Source organism: Aulostomus chinensis, chromosome 14 (assembly GCF_037954235.1).
Source record: "Aulostomus chinensis isolate RoL2024-O1b breed Wild chromosome 14, RoL_Achi_v1.0, whole genome shotgun sequence".
In the NCBI taxonomy this organism is placed as follows: Eukaryota; Metazoa; Chordata; class Actinopteri; order Syngnathiformes; family Aulostomidae; genus Aulostomus; species Aulostomus chinensis.
In genome coordinates this window covers 10,090,890-10,115,238 of record NC_141333.1, presented here as the reverse complement: position 1 = coordinate 10,115,238, position 24,349 = coordinate 10,090,890, and the positions used below count along the sequence as shown (strand labels likewise).

The window sequence follows — 24,349 nt, the reverse complement described above, 5'->3', positions numbered from 1 at the left end:
CCCAATATTGTGGGAAAGTTTGAACTGAAAAAAATATGAGTTAGATGCTTTCTTATCAGGCTAAATAATCCGGAATCTCTGCGTCTTGATGATGAGTAGGGTGGAGCGTGTGTAGTGGAGAAGCAGTTTACCTGCGGATTCATGTTTCCAGCCTCACCTGCGGTCTAGAGCTTTGGGCTGGTGACTATAAAGACTCGCAGGTAGCAGCATATGGAACGAGTTCCCCATGTAGGTGGCTGGCTTTAACTGTTGAGATAATGAGGAGCTTGGACACCTGGGAGAGCTTCAGAGGATACAGCAGGAAAAAAAAACAAAAAAAAAATCTTGCCAATTTGTCTAATTTCTTGTCCAAAAAAAATCCAATTACACTTGATATAAAACAGAATTGCTTAACAAGTATACACTCATTTCATCTCAACAGGGTGCGCTTTCCCTGTCATGGCAAGACTTTGGATGTTTTTATTTTTATTTTTTTTTGCAGTATTGCCTGTGTAGGTTGAAATGGTATCACAAGACATCATGCACTGATGCAAGCTTGTTTCCAAAGTTACAGAAAGCGCAAGAATGAATTTTCTATCAGATATTGAGAGGGACAAAATCTATTCTAAGTCTATAAGGAGATTGAGAAAGATATAAATGAGTGCTTCATTTGCTGGAAGGTGGAAGCCCCACTGGGAGACTTCAGCTAGTGATATGAATGTTGGTTGCTGGCCAAGTTCAACAAACTTTTTTTCCCCCTGCACTCCACAAACTCTGAGTTAATTATCTTTAATCCAACATGCTGCCAACAATATGGTTACGCTGTTTGATAGACAATTAAAACCATACAACTTATCTGTCCATTTTCAATCTGCCACGTTTGTCTTTTTCTAAAACCAGAGGAGCCGTGCGCAGTATCCTGCTCGTCGGTTGCGTTCGTGCGGTCTGCTCAGACTTTTATCTGCCCTCACAATGAGTTTCTGTTCTCAGTTTGAATGTGTGAATCTACTCCCAGCGGTGTTGTGCTCACTTATTTACATTGTCGAGCAAAATGGCAGGTTGACAAACAGGTGTATAATTAGTGAATAGCAGATTCTGGTTTCTTTATTCTTCAACCTTGAGTGTGACTCAACTCATTTAGTTTTACTGAAACTGGTTGCTCAGTACATTATCACCAGTATTATCATTCCTCTCTTCAGCCCACTGCTGCGCCCCCCCCCACCCCCACCCCTGCCACCTGCTCATTTTCCCAGCATTCTTATCACTCCACCAGCCATAGGATCGAAGCCTAAATGGACTGTGTGCTTTGATAAACAAGTGTTGGTTTGAGAGAAATGAAGAAGAGGAGGAGGGATGGAGGGAGGACAAGGGGAGATGATTTTTTTTTTTCAATTCTCATCCACTTCGGCAGCATGTAAGAGAAGGCCACACTTTACAACATGGACACCTGAAGCCCACCTCTCCCCTCCCATCAGGTGACATAGCTGGAACTATGATCCTGAGGACTTTGTCACATCTCTTGCTGTGTGTTTCTTTCCTCTGAGGGATGCAGCTCTATCTGTGGCTTTTAAAGCTGCCAAAAAGGATTTGCAAAAAAGGATTTAATAGACATTTGCTGCTTCATTTACCCTCAAAAAAAAAAAAAAAACAAGATGTAGAGACAACAATTTGGAGGGGAAAAAAGAAACAAGTTGATCTGATGTCAGGTCTTGTAATTTGTAAAATCGTGTCACCTCGCAATGAAACTCTTCATAATTAAATCAGCAAACTAATCTGGGAAGGAGCAGCGTTGGTGCGAGACATAATTAAAGTGTTTGCAACACTCTGAGAACAACGGGCGCTGTTTCTAGGTGCATTAATGCCTGTTCCCAGGTGAATACAGGGCCTGTTTGGCTCAAGGCGAACAGATGCCCAAGATAGGACTGAACCAAAGGGTAGGCACACGAGCATTGAAGTCCGCTTCAAACCTCACCTGTAGTACTCCAAGACAGCATTGATTCTGGTCCAGCAGAGATGGAAAAGATAGAAGCACAGCTATTGTTTATGTACAAGTCGTTTGAGGCAGATTAAATCACAGCGCGTGTGTGTGAGTGTGTGTGTGTGTGTTTTCTCTCCCTACCCCTGCATAAAAAGTAGCATGAATCTCTCCATTCATTAAGGCTCCACAGAAGGAGATTCCATTAATCTGTTCATTAGGCCACATCAAAAATGGAACTACTTATTAAAATCAGATCCAGCTGTGTACTCTCGTTAAAGCCTGCCGTACCATATGAAGCTTAACAATGCTCATGGCACCAGACCAAGACTCGGCCACAAGAAAGGGGGAAAGATTCTTCTACACTGGCCGTTTTGACTCAACACACCGTGATAATTGCTCGCCTCTTAGCGGGGGGCTATGAATAAACATTACGTCTGTCAGTGAGTATTTGAATGCTCCATTTCCAATTAATTTACATTTGCCCAGAAATACAGGGTATATCTGCTCTTAATCACTAGGTTTTATTTTCTCAATTTTAGCCCCCACCCCACCCCACCCGACCCCCCCTCCAAAGTCTTTTCTCATTCTTTCATTCCCTGTCTGGCACTTTCATTCCCTCCCTCTTTCTTTTCTATACCTCTGTCTCTCACTCTCTCTCTCTCTCTTTGGAAAATCCCATTAATCTCAGCCAGTGGTTTTGAACAAAAGCTATGGGCTAAGCGATTGATCCGGGCATTGATCCCACTCGCCTGAACGATCATCAAGGTGTTAAATTGGTTTCTTGGAGGATATGTATTTTTCATTGCTGGCTGATGCAAGTAGAAGTTCCTTCTTGGAATTTTTTTTTAAACAAACTCTGGTGATGATATTAAACAGATCACACCTAGAGAAGTAGAGGCTCAAATGTGGATTTTTGAGGTTGGTTTGAGTCTATTTTATGGGGAGCTTTTTTCCCCTTTTTTAAATCAATATGAACCTGAGAAGCTAAAGTTCTGGGGTTGTTTTTGTTTTTGTTTTTTTTAAGGAAAAAACGAGACCTATAGTTGCCTGAATGGATAAAGTTGAACATCTGGTATTGGTGCATCTTTTAGTCTTCCCATTTATACCGATACGCCGCACAAACACACATCGGCATTGCGCACAATCCAACGCGCAAATGTGAAGGGAAAAAAATCATCTTTCACGCTACATGTATCATTCCGTACAGTGCTGTACCAGCCTGCCCACACACGCACCTCGGAATGAAGGCACAGCGCACAAGACAGCGCCTGCGCACACGCGGTCAAGCGCATTTTGACACATAAATACTTCCGCCTCTGATACAAGGATCAAACAAACTCATCAGCCGGTTACCAACATAGAGGCTAATGAAACATCAGCTAATTCCGTATCATAATCAGAGTACAGACGAGCAGCAGATACAGCTACGCAAAGGAAACCAGATCCACTAATGCGTTAAATTAATACACAGATGGAAGTAAACAGGCACTCACCCTCTGGTGCCTTCATACCAGACGCATCTCCGTGCTGGTTGTTACAGTCGCCGGCGTCTCTAAGTTTCCATCAGCCGCACAACCGGAATAAATCCGACCGGGTTCACGTCCCTCCGTGGCACGAACAAAAAACGATCCTTAACTCACCAAACTCTCGTCGCCATTAGTTTCGAAAACTCGCGCCTGGCTGGAACGGAAGTGTAAGTAGGGTCAAAGGTTAAAAGCGCGCTGCGTCATTGGATGAATTTGATCAGGTGCGTGAATTTGAGAATTAGCTCTCTTTTTTAATTCATATATATATTCTTTATTTGTTGTGGCCCATACACCTGACAGGAAATAAAATGAAATAAAAAAAATTCAAAATCCCTAAATTGCTCAAGCGTACACTAACTTCATAACTGTGAGCAAACAAATATAATAATATGCCAATGATAACTTAAACAAAAATGAGTTTTGAAACAGCAGATTTACAAAATGACATGTCTGATCTTTTCTGTTTGGCAATTTGAAATGATCCAACGTGGTAGGTTGTCTTATGTGTCAGAGGATCATAAATCTGACAGAATACTGATTTATGATATATTATAGAAAGTATAGGGATTTTTGATGTATTTTGAATTTTGTCTAATATTAAAAAAGTACTGATGCACCAGGTAGAATGCCCTCATCAATGTGGAGTATTTCTACTTTTTTTAAATTTTCTACTTTTTTGTCAATTCTGATCCAATTTGTTGGCAATAGAAAAACAGGAAATGATAGGAAGTGTGTTCATGAATGGGAAAGTGACACACACGTGTGGCGTCGAGTCACACTGAGTCATCATCGCTGTAAAGTATAAACTGGCAGTGTTATCTAAATTTTCCATGATCTTGAAGTGAGATAAGAATTAACAAACTAAAAAAAGGATCCCTTTATCGCTCCTGTGGGGAGCAATAAAACATAAATAAACTGCCTGAACTTTGTGGTGTCATATACTGCAAAGAGAAGTAATGATCATCTTGGTAGTAAGCCAGCGTTTTACTAACTTCATCAGCCGTATTTTCTATCTCTGTACAGTTTTAAGATTTGAAAATAGAGGACGAAGTGCTTGTCAGCTGTGTCAGAAAGTTCAAAATGTCTGAGCGAGCAGGCAGCAGATCTCGTGCCATCAGGCGCCATGACTGTTCCTCATCTGACAGAGCAAAGGAAGAGCTTGTCAGGGAAACAGCTCATGTCGCTGGCACTTATAAGGTCACCAAACTGAACCACAACCCCTGGCCTGCCCTCATGCCTGTCTGTCTGTCACCAGCACCCCCCACTCCACCCCTCCCCTTCTTGCAGGCGGGTGTCCCTTGCCCTCGTCTAGGTTGTTATCACCCGCCGTCGTCCCCTCTGAGTCGCCCCCTTTGATAACCCAGGCCTCTTGTCAGAGAGGGGCTTCCAGGCAGGCAGAGTCAGGACAGCCCTTTGATGAGGACCCCAACACTTGCCAGCAGTGCTGACATGCAGGGGGTCTTTTGAAGATCCCGGGCCTTACATGTAGCCATACACACTCATACACACAATTACACGTGCTTCCAGGGTTCTTTAGATGAAGAGACGTAGAGAGGAGGATTGGGGCGCAGTAGAGAGAACCCCCTCCTTTGAGCTCCTTCCTCGCTCTCTGATGGTTTTAATGAAGGCATTTGAATTTTGCTTTCGTCCTGTGCTTGAGATGCCTCCAGTGTGGGACCACGTTAAATAGACATATAGAAAAGAGAGAGTAAAGAGGAAAAACTCCACAACACTGTCAAATATGAAAGCACACACAAGTTTTTGCTGTAGTTCAACGGTTTTTGACTGATGAAACAGAACCGTGAGACATGCTGTTTCGGATTTCTTAATGCATAATAGGATAATACAGTTGCAAGAATGGCATGATATTCATTTTAACAGTGGTATGACGTACAAATATCAACAATAAAAACCTGAATATTTCCCAAATCATTGCTGAGAAGAACCATAGCCAGGCAGGAGTTCATGTCCTCCAGCAGGGTTTGTGATTTGACTTTGCCATGCCTCTGTTGTGGCAGACCTATTGTTATGTCTTCCTAAGAGGTAAACAGACACCAGTTTGACATCAGTAACCAATCATGAGTCATAACAAACCCTAATCAACAAGCTAAAGACTCCAGAGTTGGGCCCAGACAGAGCCGTGTGATTTAAAGTAATAAAATGTTTGGCAGCGATTCCCTTGTTGACATCAAATTAGAATCTGAAGTCATCGGAGGCCTTAACAAATAGACCTCTGTACTCGTTCCCTACTGCACATGCACAAGAAGACATTCCTTCCCATGCTGCTCACGCTGCACCTGCTGGTGTCACAAAGTTACAACATCGATCCACATTCTTCAAGCTGTCGTTGACACTGGCGATGAACATCACAGGCAGTTCTCACAGATTCAAAGACACCAAGTAATTCACAGCATAACAGTGTGCTGAGAAAGACACATTATATCTAATGATAGCGCAAATAGCACAATGTTGATACCCCCCCCCCCCCCAAAAAAAACATTTTCCTCATTCCTTCTCTCTCAGTGTGGCCTTTTTGTTTGAGTCGGACTGTGTGGAGTAATGATTAACGTAGCCAGGCATGGGAAGAAACAACGGTTACAATGGAAGAGGTTGTTTTGGTGCAGAGAACCAGTGTTTGACCTGCGTCAAAGCTGACCTGCTTCCAAAGCTCACCTGGCAGAGTCCCTGGGAGCCAACGGCTGGGATTCAGGAGGGAGGCAAATGGACTTCCTAATCACTATCATCTGTGGAATCACTCAGAAACTGCTGGCAATTGGCAAACAGATAAACCTGGACAGTGTTAAACTGGGCACGTAGTAAAGTACTTAACTGTGTGTTCACATGAGAAAGCATAGAAGGTACTTTTAAGTTTTGTGCAGGGTTGAAATACAATGTATGTACTACAGTATGTAACCAATGACTAGAGCGCTGCGGGAGCGTCACCATGGGTTCCTTTGATGGGATTTTTACATTAGGTTTTGAATTATTATTATTGAATATAAGCTCAATGTGCAAACAAAAAAGTTCATTGGTTTTACATGTTTTATTTAAAAAGATGATCTTTAATGAACACCACGTTTATGATTTTTGAAGTATAAATACAATCGTTAGAAGTAAAAAGCTAACATTATGCTACGAACAGACTACTGTACATCGAGGACAAGTTACTTCCGTGTCACCGCAACTAGCTGAGCTCTTCTGTTTCTGGCATCAGTCTTGATTTACCACAACCACCGTTATATCTCTGTAGAGATGGAACTTAGAACTTTGTGGAGCTACTGTACACAGTTGTCCTGCGATTTGTTTTGACGGCCTATTACACGTTTTTAAAGATTGTACTTCATCATGTTTCCAACCAGGTAGACGACCAGATGAAGCTACTGCAGAACTGCTGGAGTGAACTCCTCATTCTCGACCACGTCTTCCGGCAAGTGGTGCACGCCAAGGAGGGTACCATTTTATTGGTCACCGGACAGCAGGTGAGTCAATGAAAAATGAACCTTTAACAAAAAAAGGCTTCCGCGAGCCTCTTTTCTTTTTTTCCTCCAAAGCAATGCATCAGTCATTCCTTGGTGGGGGAACACAGCAACATCTCAACACTTCCCCTATGGCATTATTGATTACACAGACACAGCGGAGTCACTGCTTCATTAAAAATAGATATTGCTTATGGATATAATCTAATGTTACCAGGACGAACAATTTAGCAGTGCATTAAGTCTCTGACAACAAATAGAGTAGACACTTGGTTACAGCAGCGTAGTGAATGGGAGGACAGATAACAAATGCCATTAACGTGTGCAACATTGTTTTACTGAGGAAATTGGGCAGAGAAAATCGTCAGCATATCAGGATGCTGTGATTATGCCTTTGTACCACACGCAAGCAAACACACACACACACACACACACACACACACACACATATTCACACACATGGATGCACACTCAGAGAAAGACACAAACCTCCAAAAGTACACACACTTAACATGTATATGTCTCTGACTAGTTGGCATGGCTTCCAGTGAGATGAGAGGTCATGAATTAATGATTGGCTGGCTTACCAAAACATTGCTCTTCAACAAAATGTTTTACAATAATAGATGCTGGTATAAATATTGCAGCAAGGCAGGTATGTGCAGTATCCAATGTTTTCAGGAAAATGTAAGCAGTATGAGTATTTGCATCCTGTTTAAAGGTTTAAACAGGTGCATCTAACAATATAAACCTATAATTATAATTAGCTGAAATCTCCTGTCAACAAGTCAATCCAGATAAGAAGGAAAATAATTTGTAGGGGTATAAAGGGAATAAAGATAGAGGGAATTAGGGGACAGCATGGCAGAGAGCGAGACAAGTAGTTGTGTTGAGCACAAACCAAGAATACGGGAGGTGAGGGGAGAAGATGTGAGGAGGTAGGAAGAGAGAGAGGGAGGGCAGAGGTGAGGAGGAAATACTGTCAGATGGACAGACACAGAAGACAGGAGGGTAAAATTTAGTAGAAGCAAAGATGAAGAGGGACTGGGAAGGAGATGATGAGGCGAAGAGACCGGAGCGGTAAGGAGGAGGGGCTGATAGTCAGGGGAGGTGCACCACCGCAGTTTCGTTTGCATACTTTGGTTAATGAACAGCTGGTGTTGGGCGGGGGGAGCGGGAGGGGATGTGTGTGTTGGGCATAAATGTGTGTGAGTGTGTGAAACAGTTCATTATCTCCTATTATTCTCTGCCTGGCCAGGGGTGACAGCGCTGTGATAACACTAGGGATATTTAGAACACAGTAGCCGAATCACCCAAAGCAAATGCTACACACACACACACACACACACACACACACACACACACACACAGAGTCACTCACCCACTCACCCACACACACACACACTTAACACCTCACCTAATGATTCTGTAGTGCAGCACACTGCGCTGTGTAATGACCACATCAGTGTATACGGTGCTAATAAATTGATAGCTATAGTGTGCATACCTATGGGACATAACGAGGGCTTGATTTGTGTGAAACCAACTGTGGAGGTGTTAGAGTCTGGAGCTGCAGGTCAAAGATAACGCTGCATACCTGAGAGGTCAAACAACTGATCTTCGACTGAATGTCTCTGAGTGAAACTCATCCGTGGTTTATTCACAATATCCTCGTGCCATTTCAGAGGAAAGTATGTTCAGTATGACGCATCCCAGTATGTTTGTACATGCAACAACTGAAATACGGCAGATTCATCCATGACATGACCTGGGTGTTTCTTAGATTATGAACTGCCGGAGCAGCAAAAATTAGAACAAAGAAGCGCTCTTCAAATCTATGATCAGTTTTAATATCGTGGCTGTTGTTAACACATGGAAAGTCTCAGCATCCCTATTTGTGGACTTTTGGATTTTGAGAGGACTGTTTTCTTTTCAAACTCTACAGCAGGTATTCAACTCGATGTGATATGTGAAGGAAAGTTATTCAACCATTTTTCTTGCATAATTCTATGAACATCCTGCAACACAAGCCATTTAATGCATGTATGTAAACGCCTTCATAAAGAACATCAAGCTAAATGTCGGACAGTGCTTTGGTTTAAAAAAAAAAGCAATATTTTAATATAGCTGTGACATTGTGCATTTAAGCTTTGGTTTATTACAATGCATGAAAATGGCTGCAAATGTCCTGATGTGTCGTTAAAAATGCCGCATATTGTTGCTGGAAAAAATGTTTGTAAACGTCCAGATCTCTCACTCCTTGCTCATGATCATGTGGCTTATATATGAATTGTAATACATTAGTTTCTGTAGGTATAAAGAGTTAATGAGGTGTTATATGTATATTTATGTGGCACATCATGAGGACTCTACAAGAAGTGATACACCTCACAATAGTAAATACTGGTTTTAATGAGTCATAGTTCATTGAATGTTCCATAATCGGATTAATTTTACGGTGAACCCTCAGAAGACGTGAGTCCATGAATATACCCTACATGTCATCCACAATGGGCCAACATGGCCGTGAGTGTTTTTTTCAGCGTGAGGGGGTTGGTGGTGGAAGAAAGGAGGCATGTTCGTTATCCTTTCATGAGATCAAACATAAAGTGGAACTCGTCAGAATACATGCAAAGATAAAATGACAAATGGACTGAGCTGTTGAATGATTAAGCGAGGCCTTGCAGCGTGGCAGCCAGTTTTCAATATGAAAACCCTGATATTTTGACAGCACAACACTGCTGCTGTACATGAAATTCAAATGATGGAAAAAAAGGGAGAAAAAAACAGATGTTCCACTGCCACTCGCATATTTCTGTGCTCAAACAAGTTACATTTCCCAACCCGTCTTTTAGTCTCATATCAAAGCCATCAAACCAACCTCTCAGCAAAGATTGTTCACCATATTCATGATGGGTTTTAGATGGGAAGGTTTATTTATATATTTACTTTGAAAGTCTCTGCAGTAGAGATAATAAAGTAGTATTGATTGATTGATTGATAGATATACAGGTCGCCAGGGTTAGTGCTAAGTCTGCTATAGTGACATTATAGCGTTTTTTTTCCCCTCTCTTTTTACTTAAGGCCAAGAGGCAATAACCCAAGGCATCACCATCAACAGTCCAATCCTTCAATGAAGTTATTTCATGCACAGTTGATTTTATGTAAATTGATTGACACCTTGGAAGGGGGCTGTGTCTGCTTTTCACTGAGCCATAACTCTTACCTTCTGGGATGTAGGAAGAAGAGAAGGCAGCCAAACAAAGGAATAGAGAAAGAGTGGGGACGTACAAGAGGACGTGTGACAATTTTCAAAAGCCAAGAGCATGACTTGGTCGCCAGATGTATAGGTAAAGAATCCAAGCAGGCGACCTAATACTAATGCATCAGACTGAGTGATTATCAAACAAGGAAACGAAAATAAAACTTTCAGGCAAAGAACAGAGTGCTGGAAAGCTACTGCACATGGCACCAAGACAACCTGGCAGAGCGCATGTGGAAGTGGACTGATACAGAGAGCTAATGAGGGAATGTGAACCATCTCTCGACAGCCAGCTGGTCAAGATTGGACCGATTCAACTAAGAGATGCTGGGATTGGGGACCCAAGGGTCATAGCCCTACAAGTCTACCAAGTACCAGAGACCCTATCTTGATCCACTGACTTGAGTCGTCACTTTAATAATGATGCAGCCCATAAGTGAGTGGGAGATGGGGGTCTAGAGGCAAATAGCAGATGACCCTCTTTAACTGGTGTAATTTGGGGGATGTGGAAGGTAGGAAGGATCCTTTGGGCACTCGGAGGAGTGCTCTAATTAGTGTTTACCACAGTGGGTGACTTTGGTTAGCCACAGACAAGTGGGGTGGACCCAGACCCAGGTGTGATGGGAGCAAGTGAAGACTGCCTGGATTGGGGGGGGGGGGGGGGGGGGCTGTGTCATGTATTTCCTGTTTCAGGGAGAATGAGGGCTGATTGCTTTGGGAGCACTGGAAGATAAAGTGGTTGTTGGAGGAAGTGGGAATAGTGTCGTGGGCAAACTTGACCCACAAGCAGCTGCTTGGCTCAGGAGTTAGGAGCATGGCAGGCCACACACCACAAGGTTCCTCCACTGAGATCGAGGTGCTGGCAATGGTTAGAGAACACCTGCAGGGCTTTGGTGGGAAGAGCAGAAGCAAAAAAATGCCTGTTTAACAACTGTGTGGAGGACCACCTGAACAGCTGAAAGAGTACAGAAGGAGTGTGATACACCCTTCGGCCAGATAAGAGGTGCGCCCCCACTTCAGGACCTGGGAGTGGAGAAAATCTGGGACAAAGAGGCGGTCATGTAATCACTTATTGTAAACATCGGTCAGATGCATGCTAGGGACAATCAGAGACCCGGGAGGGGATCTTTGGTCCAGTCCTTGGATTGGTTAGGACAGAGGGCTTTAGCACAGGAAGGATGAAAATGTGTGTGTGACCACTGTAAAAGAACTGTCAATGGAGTTGAGACTGCATGTCAGGATCCTGGCCCTCCAGCATCTGGTAATGCTTTGATAGCGATAGCGATAGCGATGAGACCAACAAGACTCTGGAGAAGGAGCACAACAGAGAGAGGGAAGTGTCAGAGCAAGTGAAGGTCATTGAAGCTAAGATGGAGTGAGCAGCACACTCCTGGAAACATTAACATGAGATGAAGAGATCTTGGATATATCTCATCATAAAGGCGAAATGCTTCTTGCAGCAATAAAGAGAGTTCACCTTAAGCGACAGAGGACAATTCGGCTGGGTCCATGGAATGGCCAGATTGTATTGTCACAATTCAGAGAAAACAAGGATACCAACAGGCAAACCTGACTGAAAAGCTGTGGTACAAAGAGAATCTGGAAATAAACAGGTTTGATGAAGGTGATCATGGTAAGGTGATTTTCCTGGCCAGCAAACTGCACAGGTGGCGGAGTGATTGCAGAAATAGAGCACTTTAAAAACAACAAATAAAATAGTGAACGAAACTCAAACTCAAACCACAATAGGAAAAGGAAAGGCGCAGAAGAAGAAAACAGGGGTGAAGAGGAAAGGTTTTGGGTTTTTTTACATTGCATTTCATGTTGCATTTCATATTCACATTACTTTGACCCTTCCTCAGGAAGACTGAACATACGCTCCAATCATCCTATTTCACGATAAATAAATCCACCGGTGTTTTTAAATGCAAATTAGAGCTCCGAGGGACCATCTTCCTCCCTGAGCTTTAAGAACTGCACACACCGCCATCCACCCTCCCCTTGGAAACCCTCGCACAGTCAATTATGGTAATGAATTGTCAATAAATATAAAAATTTAATATGTTCCTGCTTACTGTGAGTGGCAGCTAAGGACTTGCCTCCCAGACAAATGTGCTGTTGCTGCAGATATGAAGTTCACCTGCAAAAGGTGTGTGTGTGTGTGTGTCTGTCTGTCTGTCTGTAGTGGCTCAGCATGTTTTTGACCGTAGAAGATTCATTTTAAGCTTTCTACATAAACCCACAGCCACTGCAGCAGCTGTTTTTACACGTCCATCAGTGTCTCACATTCTAACCAACAGACTAAAAGTTTTGTCTGTGTTAAGGATACAGCGTAGGGAGGATGGGAATACAGAGATGATTTGTCCAGTGCAGCTGTGTGTGTTTTTACTTTATTTTTCCACATCTCATCCATTTTGATGTGTTCATATAACCGTAGAATCAAAGGGGAGTGAGGAGTAACACAGAAAAATTCTCCTTTCATTTACCAGTATGAGCTTATCTGCCTTCAGAGCCATTATTCAAGTTTACTGTAAAAAATCTTCTTGACACTCCTCGTTCTAAATTTTGCAGGTGGACTATGCAGTGATTGCATCACAGGCAGGAGCCACGCTCAACAACCTGTTGAGTCACGCCCAGGAACTGGTGGCCAAACTACGCTCTCTTCAATTGGACCAACGGGAGTTTGTGTGCCTCAAGTTCCTGGTACTCTTCAGCCTGGGTGAGTCTCTGAAAGTCTCTACGCAAGGGAGATTATGGAAAGAGGTAGTTTCAAATGAAGTCATGGTTCCTGGCATGGAAGATCTGGAACCAAAGATCTAATGACCTCTGCTGACTGAAGGAACATTTTCAGAAATCCAAGAAGGCATTTGGGAATACAATGGACCAAAAAACTTCAGGGAAGGGGTTAACAATTAAAGAGATGCAGGTGACTGTAAAAAGAAAAATAGATGGGCAGAAAATCTTCCAGTTATGCCAGCAAAAGAAAGAAATACAGAATTTAAATGTGCTTTTATGCAGTTATCGTGTCTTCAGCTCAGTAGTTTCTTCTGAGGTCGGTACCTAACGACAACCTGTTGGAGAAGTATGGCACTAACAGAAAATCACACCTCTCCTCCGCCTCTTCTACTTCTACTTCAAGTAGAACTACTGTTGAAGAAGAGAATACGTCAATAAGAGTTAAGAATGTAAAATCAATACTAACAGTTTTGGAATTTAACAGTCTCTCTCCAGTGATACCTAAAAGGTGAAACATCACTGGAATCTCTCACTTGATCATCATATTTGGAAACCATTCATGACAAAGAGTTAGTTGTTGAGATTCTGTAAGTAAAACCGAAATTTTAATAGAGTGAAAAAATTTTTTTTTCCCATCCGTCTAAATGGGAGTTGTATTTATTTATATTTTCCCGGTGAACTTTCCCAGGGTGAACTTTGGGGAACTGAGAAAGGAAGAGGGGAGGAAGGAAAGGATGAGAAGCAGGAAATAGGAGGGCAGTGAGAGAGGCCGAGAGAAAGGGATGGGATGGGGATGGGGGATGGATGAGAGGCAGGTACAGCCAAACATTCGGTATGGACAAGTGGGAGTGGGCCAAGGCTGGAAAGAGACAGGCAGCAAGGGATTTGGGAAGGGGAGGGAAGTGAAGGGATAAGTAGAAAAATTAGTTAAGGCATGAAGAGGCGGGGTACATTGATGGGTTGTGTGCTAGTGCGTTAAGAAACCAAAGCTGCTCTCCATCCTCCAAACCAAGGTCAGACATTACCAGGAGACTATGATCTCTGTCTCTTTCCTAACAAGTCTGCAACAAATGGCCTCTGAGGGATACACACACACACACACACACACACACATATGACCAAATATATTATATTACTGAAGCCAATGACCTGGCCCATCTGTGGCACTGAGAGCACCAGTGGCATACATATGATGAACATGTTTCTCATCTTCAGCTATCCCTCCCTCCATCTAGCCATAAACCTCACGGGTCATGATTTCACTTCTTTACCTTCACTAAACAAAGAAAGAGGGACTAATGAACTACCCACAAAAGCAGCGCGCGTGCACACACACACACACACACACACACACACACACACACACACACACACACACACGCGGTGGTGATCAGGCAGGATTAACATTTGTGTTGGTAGTCGAGAGAGAGAGGGATGGGATGGATTGCAGTGGGGCTTTGGAATGTGTAGGTTAGTGTGCATGCATGTATTTGTTTGTGTGCGTTTTTTGATGGAGTGCGGGTGTTGCTGGGGCTCAGGGTCTAAATAATTTGGCAGAAACATCATCCATAATGAAAGGCTCACCTAAGGGATGTGTATCGCCCCCGGCAGTGCCTGTTCTCCAGCGTTGCCCAGGCCTCCCGCAAAAGAAACCTGACACAGTCGGCGTGGAGCTGGCTGGTGGAGGCGGGGGTGGTGTTGGCGAGGGATGGGGAGCGGCTTCAGCAACGTAAAGCTGGGAGATTTAGAATTGATTCATATCATACACAGCTGAGGAGAGATGTGTGTGTGATTGGCTGTGAGGGGTTGATACATACATCTAACAGAGGGAGTGTGTGTTTGTGTGTGTAGCATTGATGTGATTAATAAGGACTGTAGCTAAATGAAGCATGAAAGTAGGTTTGCACTGGTCGTTGGACATGAAGATGAGAGCTAAAGAGGGATCTTTATTAGCTTTATTTAATCTATTAGCTGGTGAGGCCCAGCCAGGACTGAGATTACAGGCTGATCTCACACCTCGGTATGTGACATGACCATGGCCTCTAGCAGAAAGAGGGACTTGAATTTGTTGCTGGTGTAATGCAAATCTGGGTCCTTTTCCATGGCAGACACACAAATATGAGCCTACCCAACCATGTTTTCAGTTTTCTGATTATATGTGTGTGTGTGTGTGTGTGGGGGGGGGGGGTTGTGAATGAACCTAACACACCATCAAAAATGAATTTCCAGTAGTGGGTGTCATTTCAAAACATTGTCAATTAATTAAGTAACATTTCTTCAACTGCAAAAAACTGCACTCATCATCCCCGTAGTAAGGATGCACAATAACTTCAGCACATCGTCAGTATCGGCAGCTATTGATATTTTTTTAAATATATATAAATCGGTCAATATTCATGTAGGCCCAGTTTTGCTCAAATCTCTTCTTCTTTGCTACTCATCGGTTGGTTATGATGATCATATTTGATTTATGGACTTTGTGAGAAGTTTTGGAGATAAAGAGAAATGTGTTTTTCAGGATGAACAACACTGATACCAATAATATCCACATTGTTTAAATCAGTTGGAAAAATATTAGCACATCAGATATCAGGTAATTAATATGTCTAATTTATAGTCTTGTGTCGTTAAACTGACATACTATCAACACTGTTTCCGTATCTTTAATAGATTCCGTGGTATGACCATGTACTGCAGTATTTCTGCAACATCAGATGAAGATAGATTTATGGTATAGAAAGTATACGTTCATTAACTTGTAACTTGTGTGACCAGTCTTTTCCTTACTGCTTACTGCTGTAATTGCCTTGCATAGACATCATAATATAATCTTTCAAACTATGGGACTCGGCCATGAAAATAACAATCAGAGTTATTTATCACAATCTCATATTTTGTAGAATCATCAAATATGGACATTCTGGTCAGGTAATACAGTTCTAACCATGACACTGTGGTAGTGGTCCTACCACAAGACTGTGCTCTCACTTAAGAAACGGATAGAAGAATCTATAATTATTTTTCTGTTCTCTGACTCCTCTTTTCCCAGTGCATGTCTTTATTTTCCCCGTTATTTCTTCTTCTAGCCCCCCCACTGGACAGCGCATCCGTCACTTCCTCCCTGGCAGCAGAGCTCTTAGTTAAGCCAGTTGTCGATAAAGATAGGGATGTAGATGTCACTCCAGCTGAGAGAAGACACTTGTCCTGACCTGCCTGAGTGCTTGTTCTCCCAGTTAAACAATCCTTTTTCATTCTTTTTTATATTCTCTCTTTCTTTGTCCCTCTCACTCTCTCTCTTTTCACCTCCTCCCTCTCTCTCTCACCTTCTCTCCCTCTCTCTTTCTCTCACCTCCTCCCTCTCTCTCCTTATCTGATCCCTCCCATGGCATTTTTGCCCTTGTCGTTCTTTCTTTGTCTCAAGTGAAGGCTTTCGTCCTCTGTCAAGAGAGAGATTATCACTCTGAAAGCATCGACCTGTGGGTGTGTGTGTGTGTGTGTGTGTGTGTGTGTGCGTGCGCAAGCATGTGCCTGTGCCTGTGGAAAAAGTCACAGCCATTAAATGTTGAGGGAGACCGAGTGATGCCTGGGTCAGAGATCAGTTAAGAATTACTACGAGTTGTCTGGTGTCAGAACACTGTTAATGGGTCTTTGATTTCCTTTTAAAAGGCTTAAAAGCTTAATAGAAAGACTGACAGGCCGCTGTTTATATGAGCAGGTGACAGGTCAGAGGTGACAACAGGGTCACAATTTCAAATTCAGGCTGGAGAAGCTCTGGCCACTTAGGGGACAACCTACTGCTGTCTTCCAAACTTAAAGAAAAAAGTGATCACCAGCTCCCTCATTTCGACAATGAAAGCTTAAATGAAAAATCCTGATTGATCTTTTCTATTTAATTTGCTGTTTGGTACTCGCATGACACCCCAAAATCCCCATTTGCCAATAGAAAAAACAAGAAATTATGCTTTTTTAAAAAACAACAACAACAACTTACCCCCAAAACACTGACTTGCATGTACGATGTAAAATGCCACACAGGCAGCCTCCATACTGGTAACTCAGAGGTCAGGCGGCGTTCAGCCAGTGAGCAGTGAGACCGGCTCTGCAGGTCAGACCCCATCAGGTGTAATTTGACGAGACAGGTGCTGCCAGTCCTCGTCAGCCAGGAAGAGAAACAGGGTTGCTGCCAGAGGAGTGCAGGGTGGTAAATGCTCCCAGCAGAGAGAGCAGCTTTGTGGACATAGCCTCAAATAATGCCCCCAAATTGCTGCATTTAAGTAGGAACAAAGCCAGGGAAGAGTTGGTAGAGAGAAGAGAATTAAGGCTCCAGTTTGATTCCTGATCTGTGAAAGTCTGCTAATGCCGGTATAGAAAGTCTATTAACTATACGTTAACTATGCAATTAACACCACACCATATGTTGGGCGCAAACTCTGCAAGAGATTATGAAAACTGTAGAGAAATAGGATTCCAATCCAGTGATAAAACCAATTCATAGTGTTATAAAAGGTAATCTTATTTGTTCTTATCGTATCAGTGTGTTAAAGAACTAGCCTAATTACCCTAAGGGCTATTATTTTAATTATCCATTGAATTGCTAAAATTCATAAATTCTAAATGCTCCCTTGTTATGTCAAAGCAGCCATCTCAAACAAAAGGTATTTTCATTTAATATGAAATCTGACAACAACAACAAAAAAAGACAGGAAATAACATTTTATAAACTTGGTTCTTGTCCATAAACCTCTTCATAAGTCTTTTTATTAGGGTTTAAAAGACAAATTAAAAGATAATGAATTTATTGAAAAGTGAAGAATGTGAGTTTTTGCATTATTCCATTAAGGTCATTTAGGTTCTTTTAATCTTTTTTGCTCCAATCTACGAAGCCAGGAAGGCCACCACCACTCAAACCGTGCACGAAGAGACGAAGCTCATTTGCATGTTTAGCATGTCGTGTGCTAGAGACTTTTTTTTTGTTTTGTGCACCGCGAGGTCACACACCCGAACTGCTGACAAGAAGACAAACACAGGAAACGTGATTAACCTTGATGAGAGGAGACAAGAATTCTCTCTCCATTTCTCCATCTTATTTGTCTCTCCACACAATGAGTGAGAGAGAGAGAGAGAGAGAGAGAGAGAGAGAGAGAGAGAGAAAAAACACATAATTCCCAGACAGGTGCGTCCTAATTAAGCAACAGCCGAGGCTGCTCAGAATCAATGCCCTGATCCCTGGCCAGCAAGCAGGGGTGCAAGCTAATTCATGCACACCAGCCCCCCGTCTCCCCCCATAAAGCCTGGCAAATATTCATTTCCTGAAACGAACCGAATCATTTAGAATTTGGTCGGGGATTGATTAACAACAGGAGGCGGCGACGGTTCAATATTTACACCCACTGAGACCTGTGTAGGGGCCAAATGATAGAGCATATGACTGGTGGAGCACTTTACAACTTAATTAAAAGCAACATAATAGCAACATTTTGTGTGTGTATGTGTGTGTGTGTGTGTGTTGGTGCGTGCCGCTGTGTGAGAGCTCCTCGGCTGTGAGTCAACAGGATAGAGTCATCATGCGTACCTTTGACCTGATCAATACACAAATAAAGTATGGTTCTTTTGTGTAGGGTTGTTATGCTCTGACCCACAGGAAACATTGACATTAGCTGTGGATGGGCTCGCTCCTTCTCCTCTTTTCTTTCTTTTGAATTTATTGGGTCTTTGCATAATAAATGTCTGACTGATGATGTTCTCTTGTCGCTCAGTGGGTGGGAAAAAAAAGACTTTTTAAGGAAAAGAAAATTGATTTTCAGCAGTTGTGTAAAGGTCAACAGGGTTCTACCAGGAACACGGGTTTTGTTGAATGACCCAACAGGGTCAAAGAAGAAAACTACTTCAAAGTTAGTTTGTCACATCTTTGGCAAAAAGAATATTCATCAGTTCATATCTGATAAGTAATGTTGCTCTCCGTGTTACAAAATGATTTGTCTCTGGTTTGTGTCACGACATCAGTCGCAGAAAGGTGTGAAAAATGTCAGCGGTGTGGGTTTTTTTACCGCTCTCAGCACCATTCAAGCAACTATCTGGTGTTCATAAATCTTAATACTTCAAGGTGATCTTAGATGTCTGGTATTGTGATCTGAAATGTTGGCCAAATCAATTAACCCAGCAAATGGTAATAAAAGTACTTTTTCACATTAAGACGCAAATACGTCACTCTGCAGTGAAACAGTCACAGTCTCTCCGCTGCAGCGGGTCGTAACAAAACGTTTAACAGAGAAAAACAAAACTGTTTTAGTCTGGTGCATGGAATGTGCCACAAATCAAGCTTCGTAATGCGCATGTGTGTGTATGTGTGCCGCAAATTACAGAGTCAGTTACTGGATTGGTGCAATGACAGCAGTAATGGAAAATACAGTGCTGGTGATTGTAGGGGGTCTCAGACCGTAGATTTAAGTAAAAGGTTCATAAAGTGCAATCCATGCAGAGGGCATCTAGTGCTTCTTCATCAATCGGTTTGGAAGCTTGGTTTGAAGTGCAGGGCAAACACATGCTGATTGAAGAGTATTGGACCCTCATCTACTTTGCAAACAAATCTTTTTTACCAGCCATCAGATTCCTACAGGCATTTCTCAGACAGGAGACAAACAAATAAAGAACAGTCCCTCGGCAATGGCTTCAACTTTGTCCCCGAAAGAGCTGCTAATCATATTTGAGTGTCCTGGCTTTCCTTTCATTTGATTTGATCTCATCAGCAGGAGGTAGGAGTGTGCCCTAAATCAATGAAGCTATACTTCCACCTATTTTCTTTCAGTTTTAGCCTAAGAAATCTAACATGGCAAATAGTCAGCTCTTGATGCTGCCCGCCACTTTGTAGGGAATTCCATGTAATGAGGTTGCCGAAAAGGCTTTCAGACTTTATCAAGCAATAAAAGCTCGAGGTTTGCAGTCTGTCACTTCTGCAGGCTGCACTGCAGTTGGAGAATCACCTATGACCTAACTCCGCTTTAGCCTTCTATCTCACCTGAGATACCGTAAACCATAGATTCCAACATTCCCCAGATTATCTCTCCAATTTACAACTAAGGCTCGTCTTCAATTTCCAGGTATTACAGAGATTTATTGAGTTATTATATTGACACTTCTTTATCTGGTTTCTGATGTGGATGGTTATCTGAGAGTAATACGCCGTTTTGTTTGCATGGGGATCTGTACAATGGGCAGAGGCCAGTATAAATCACTCCCGTGAAAAATAAGAGTAAACACCAAAAGAGATATTATTGTGAGTAACATAGACTTGTGCACTGGTTCGAAAAAGGGCAAATTAATCCTAATAACTTTTCATGAAAATTGGATGGGACCTTAAACTTGAACTTGAGAGGAGATACAATTTTATCAAAATACAAATTCTGTTAAATTAAGGATTTAAAAAAGCCAAAGTCACATCAATTATGGTTTAATACCTACCCCTTCTATCAAAAAGTGGAGACTATATTATCATTTTTGTTAAATAAATAGAGACACATTTATGGAAAAAAATACCACAAATTGCTTGAGTTGGGACATTTATTTTTTATGAACGGTGCAACCTTCCGATGAAGGTCTACGAGAAGGGATGTGAATTTAAAAAAAAAATACACACTTCACACAGCAGTGGAGGTGAGGAGCCAAGAAAAAGAGGTGTAAGCTGTAAGCGAGCACAGTACCTTTAATCACAATACTGCTGATATGCGACTTTGCAGAGAAACATTTCTGAGTTTCAACAGAAGACTTTCCTCATAATTCCTCACTCTGGGATCGCAACGAAAATCAGTAGCAACAGCAACAGTTGCCCACAGTGGCGAGCTAATGCTAAATATGCAGCTATGTGAGTGTGAGCTATGTCGAGTAGCACCTCCGGAAATTACTCTGTACCTTCAACTTATCGCTGAACGATCGTTTAACTTTCGTTGCAAGTCGAAATCACTGCACAGTCACTGTCTTTAAGTTATGTGTTTGGTGACTTAAATGACAAGTTTTAGTGGCTTCGCGCTGTAGCATAAGCTAACAAGTGGTAGCATTAGCTAACGGATGCAGGTCAACATCTCGCCTAATAAAGAGCCAAGCAGTATATAGTTGTTTTTTTCATTACGTTACTTGGATGGGAAATCTTTTTTTAAAATCTGAGAATACCTTTGTTGTGAATTCAGCTGATAAAACTCAGAAATTCATTCCTCATGTTGCTGTCACCCATAAAAACACACATTTTTCAATAAACAAACAGCATGTGTTCTAGGCATCAGAGACAGTAATGAGTGAGTAAAATATACAATTTACAAAACTGCCATTTAATTAAGCTGTAATTTGTTAGTATCCTTAGTTCTTTGTTTTTGTTTTACTTTAGTAGTCCTTGACCTAAAAATGTTTGTCAAACACTGATCCATACATACATGTGTACGTATACGTACTTTTTAACATAATTAGGAAAGTTGTTGGTTTTTTTTTGCCTCTTCTCGATAAAAAGTGAAACAAATACCACAGCAAAGTGACACAGCAGTTCTAAACATTTTTCAGCAGTGTTTAGCTAAAGTTTCCCCACCCAGTCCCAGTGCGGCCCTTCACTCCTACCTGAATGTTGCGACAGCCACACAGAGGTGTCGGGATTTAATACACACTTTAACTCACTGCTGCCCCACCATAGTAATATAGGAAATATCCCCTAAACTTCAGCTGCCCTCCATCAATACACTCACTAACGACTGTAGCACTGAGTACAACCAGACAAATGCTCCTGTAAAAGTTTTTTTTTTTTTTTTGACAAAAGAAAAAAAGAAGCTTTTCCTCTCCTCATCCTCTGCTGCTCCCCTCTTGCTCTCCCATGTGGGGTGATTTAAGGTGGGCAAGCTATAGATGCAGGGAGAAATTGTTGCCCTCCATCTCTCCCCCTCCGTCTCCCTTGGCCTTATTACAGGCTGTCAGTTTATTATAAAACATTAGGAAAGCAGAGGGACACTTGCAGTTACTGTCTTATCGATCGACACGGATAGATTCTGTGATTTAGAGTCAGCCTCTGCTCGCGCCCTCCACGTTCTCGGTCTCCTATTAAGGCACCAGCGCTTTGCTTTGGCTATTGATGTTTCAACATTAACAGTTACAAGCTGCTACAGAAAATCAATGCTCAACTTTTATTACCGGCTGCATAACGCAGAGGACCTCCCGCCAACTGGTACTTAGCAGTCGACGGGAGGCACGGATGGTCTGCCCGGCACGTCAGGTGTTTTCTAAGTGATATTTGCAGTAATATCAATCATGTGTAGAGCATCCAGGGGGTCTTCAGGGACCAGGCCTGAGAGCATGGGAGTACAGCATATAGGAAAGGTACACAGCGCCAAACAAATTAGCTTGCAGATATCATCTGAGTGACTTGAAATTGAGAATATAGACAAGTTTTAAAATGAAATGTGGAGAGAAGTAACAAAACATCAGTACTTTTCTTGAATCTCCCTCTCTCATCAACAGCACCAGCTAAATGTCATCTAACTAGATCGATCCCCTCAACCACCATAACTGACTGGCCATCCATCCATCATCAACCCGTGTGTGTGTGAGTGTGTGTGTATAATAGAGAATCTACACTCAGGTAGTGTGAATCTGGAGCTGCTGAGGCCACTCAAACATTTATGAGGGGCTACCGAGCAGCGGTATGGCAGCCCTTCTGGGACAAACAGCCCCCGGTTCTGTACTCTCAGTCCCGATCAATGGAAGTCAAGTTCATTACACACACTTTTCAGCCGAACGGCGGCAACTGACTTTTTTTTCCCTCCCCACCTCCTCCGACTGTTGAGGAGCCCACCGTTGGGGCTGCATTACACTTACTTGTTTACGTGACTGTGTGTTCAGGGGAAGGTGGGGGCAGGGTGTGTGTGTGTGTGTGTGTGTGTGTGTGTGTGTGTGTGTGTGTGTGTGTGTGTGTACATGAGCTGATCCCAGTAGCCAGAGCTTGAGGTTATCATTATGTACAGGTCGGTCCACTGCAATGCTAATGCTAATGCATTCTCAGTGGCCACAGCTTGGGTCCCAGCGCTGTGCTAGCTAGGTAGCTACTCCCCTCCAATTAAAGGCTGAGGGATGTGTGTTTGGGGTAGCAAGGACAGGCCTGGGCTATCTGGGGCCCTGTGGAGAACAGGCTCATATTAGTCAAGAAAAACAGACTCAGGGAGCAAACTGTGCATACATTGGAACGCCGCAGAACCCCCCGCCCATCCACCCACTGATTTGTGGAATTGATATCATTAAGTCCCTGGCTGTGATTTCATGCAGCTTAATAATTTGTTGAGGAAACACATTTTCTTTTATTCTACCAAAGGCACAGCACCAGGAATGTTGTTTTATAAGTAGTTAGCAGCATTAGCCTTCTTTTGATAGCTTCCAGCTGATGAGAGAAGAGACACTGTGGAGAGTGGCCAACACATCTGGTTAATTATGACACTTTCAAACATAGAAAAAGAAGTTTAAACTGCTGACGATATTAACTTATTACAATTTGAATATATTACAAATGGGATACACACGTGTTACTGCTCACATCTTGGAAAAATACAATATATTAACATCAGGTGTGTTTTTCTTTTGTTGTGAGTAAACCAGCATTCAGTCTTGTTGAACTTTAAGTTATATTTAAGGACATAACACATTGCTCGTATGAACTGCCTGATTTTTTGTTTTGTTTTGTTTAAAAGTAAATCGATTATGATTTAAGCACATTTCATGACAAAAACTAAAAACTCCCAGACTTTCGTGCATGGAAGGAGAGGGAGAATATGATACACAGGCAGCCCAGGAGTATTTTTAGGTTTTAAAACAACACGTTGTGCCATGCATAAAGAATTAATTTAGCTGTTGCCACAATATCACATAACCATCTCAGTACATCATCTGCAGCTGAACACTGTGTGAGCCGAATACCTTGGCCTGTTGGTTCAGACCTCACTTATTAGTCTTGTCTTAAAAGCTTTTAAGAGGTCTTGATGCACATTTAAATAGTAGTTTTAATAATTACAGATGAAATTGAGGTGGTAGAGGTCAGACTGTGTAATAAGCGTTTGTTGGTTGTTGTCTTGTCAGTCTGTACATGCTCTGCTAGTTAGCATTTCCAGTAACTGACACAGGGTTTGGTTTCACCCTCTTTACCTGCTCATTCATTGAGAAAATAGTGAGTTAGACTCATGGCATCATGACTTTATTAGTCCGTCCTCTTCATAAGTAGTTTTTTTTTTATTCAAGGTTTGAATCATTTTCTTGAATAAAATATCATCAAGCACATTTTGACTGTAACTTCTGTGTGTATTAGTTTGATCACATCAAAATTTAGAGCCTACAGAGCCTTTTAAAGACTAATTTCAAAAGTGTTTGTGAACTAATA

The 24,349-nt window shown here is 42.2% G+C and overlaps 1 protein-coding gene and 1 long non-coding RNA gene across 3 annotated transcripts in view; one reads left to right on the top strand and one right to left on the bottom strand.

Moving 5' to 3' along the window:
• LOC147249694 (uncharacterized) overlaps window positions 1-3,636 on the bottom strand; it is a 35,692-nt gene extending 32,056 nt beyond the window's left edge. Inside the window, exon 1 of the long non-coding RNA XR_015119154.1 lies at window positions 3,451-3,636. This is a non-coding gene — a long non-coding RNA (uncharacterized LOC147249694). The remainder of the gene's footprint in view (window positions 1-3,450) is intronic.
• nr5a2 (nuclear receptor subfamily 5, group A, member 2) overlaps window positions 1-24,349 on the top strand; it is a 67,512-nt gene that overhangs the window by 30,604 nt on the left and 12,559 nt on the right. For both annotated transcript variants that reach the window (XM_086223401.1, XM_086223402.1), the window contains exons 5-6: window positions 6,847-6,962; window positions 12,793-12,940. In XM_086223401.1, the coding sequence (XP_086079527.1) occupies window positions 6,847-6,962; window positions 12,793-12,940 (264 nt within the window). The remainder of the gene's footprint in view (window positions 1-6,846; window positions 6,963-12,792; window positions 12,941-24,349) is intronic.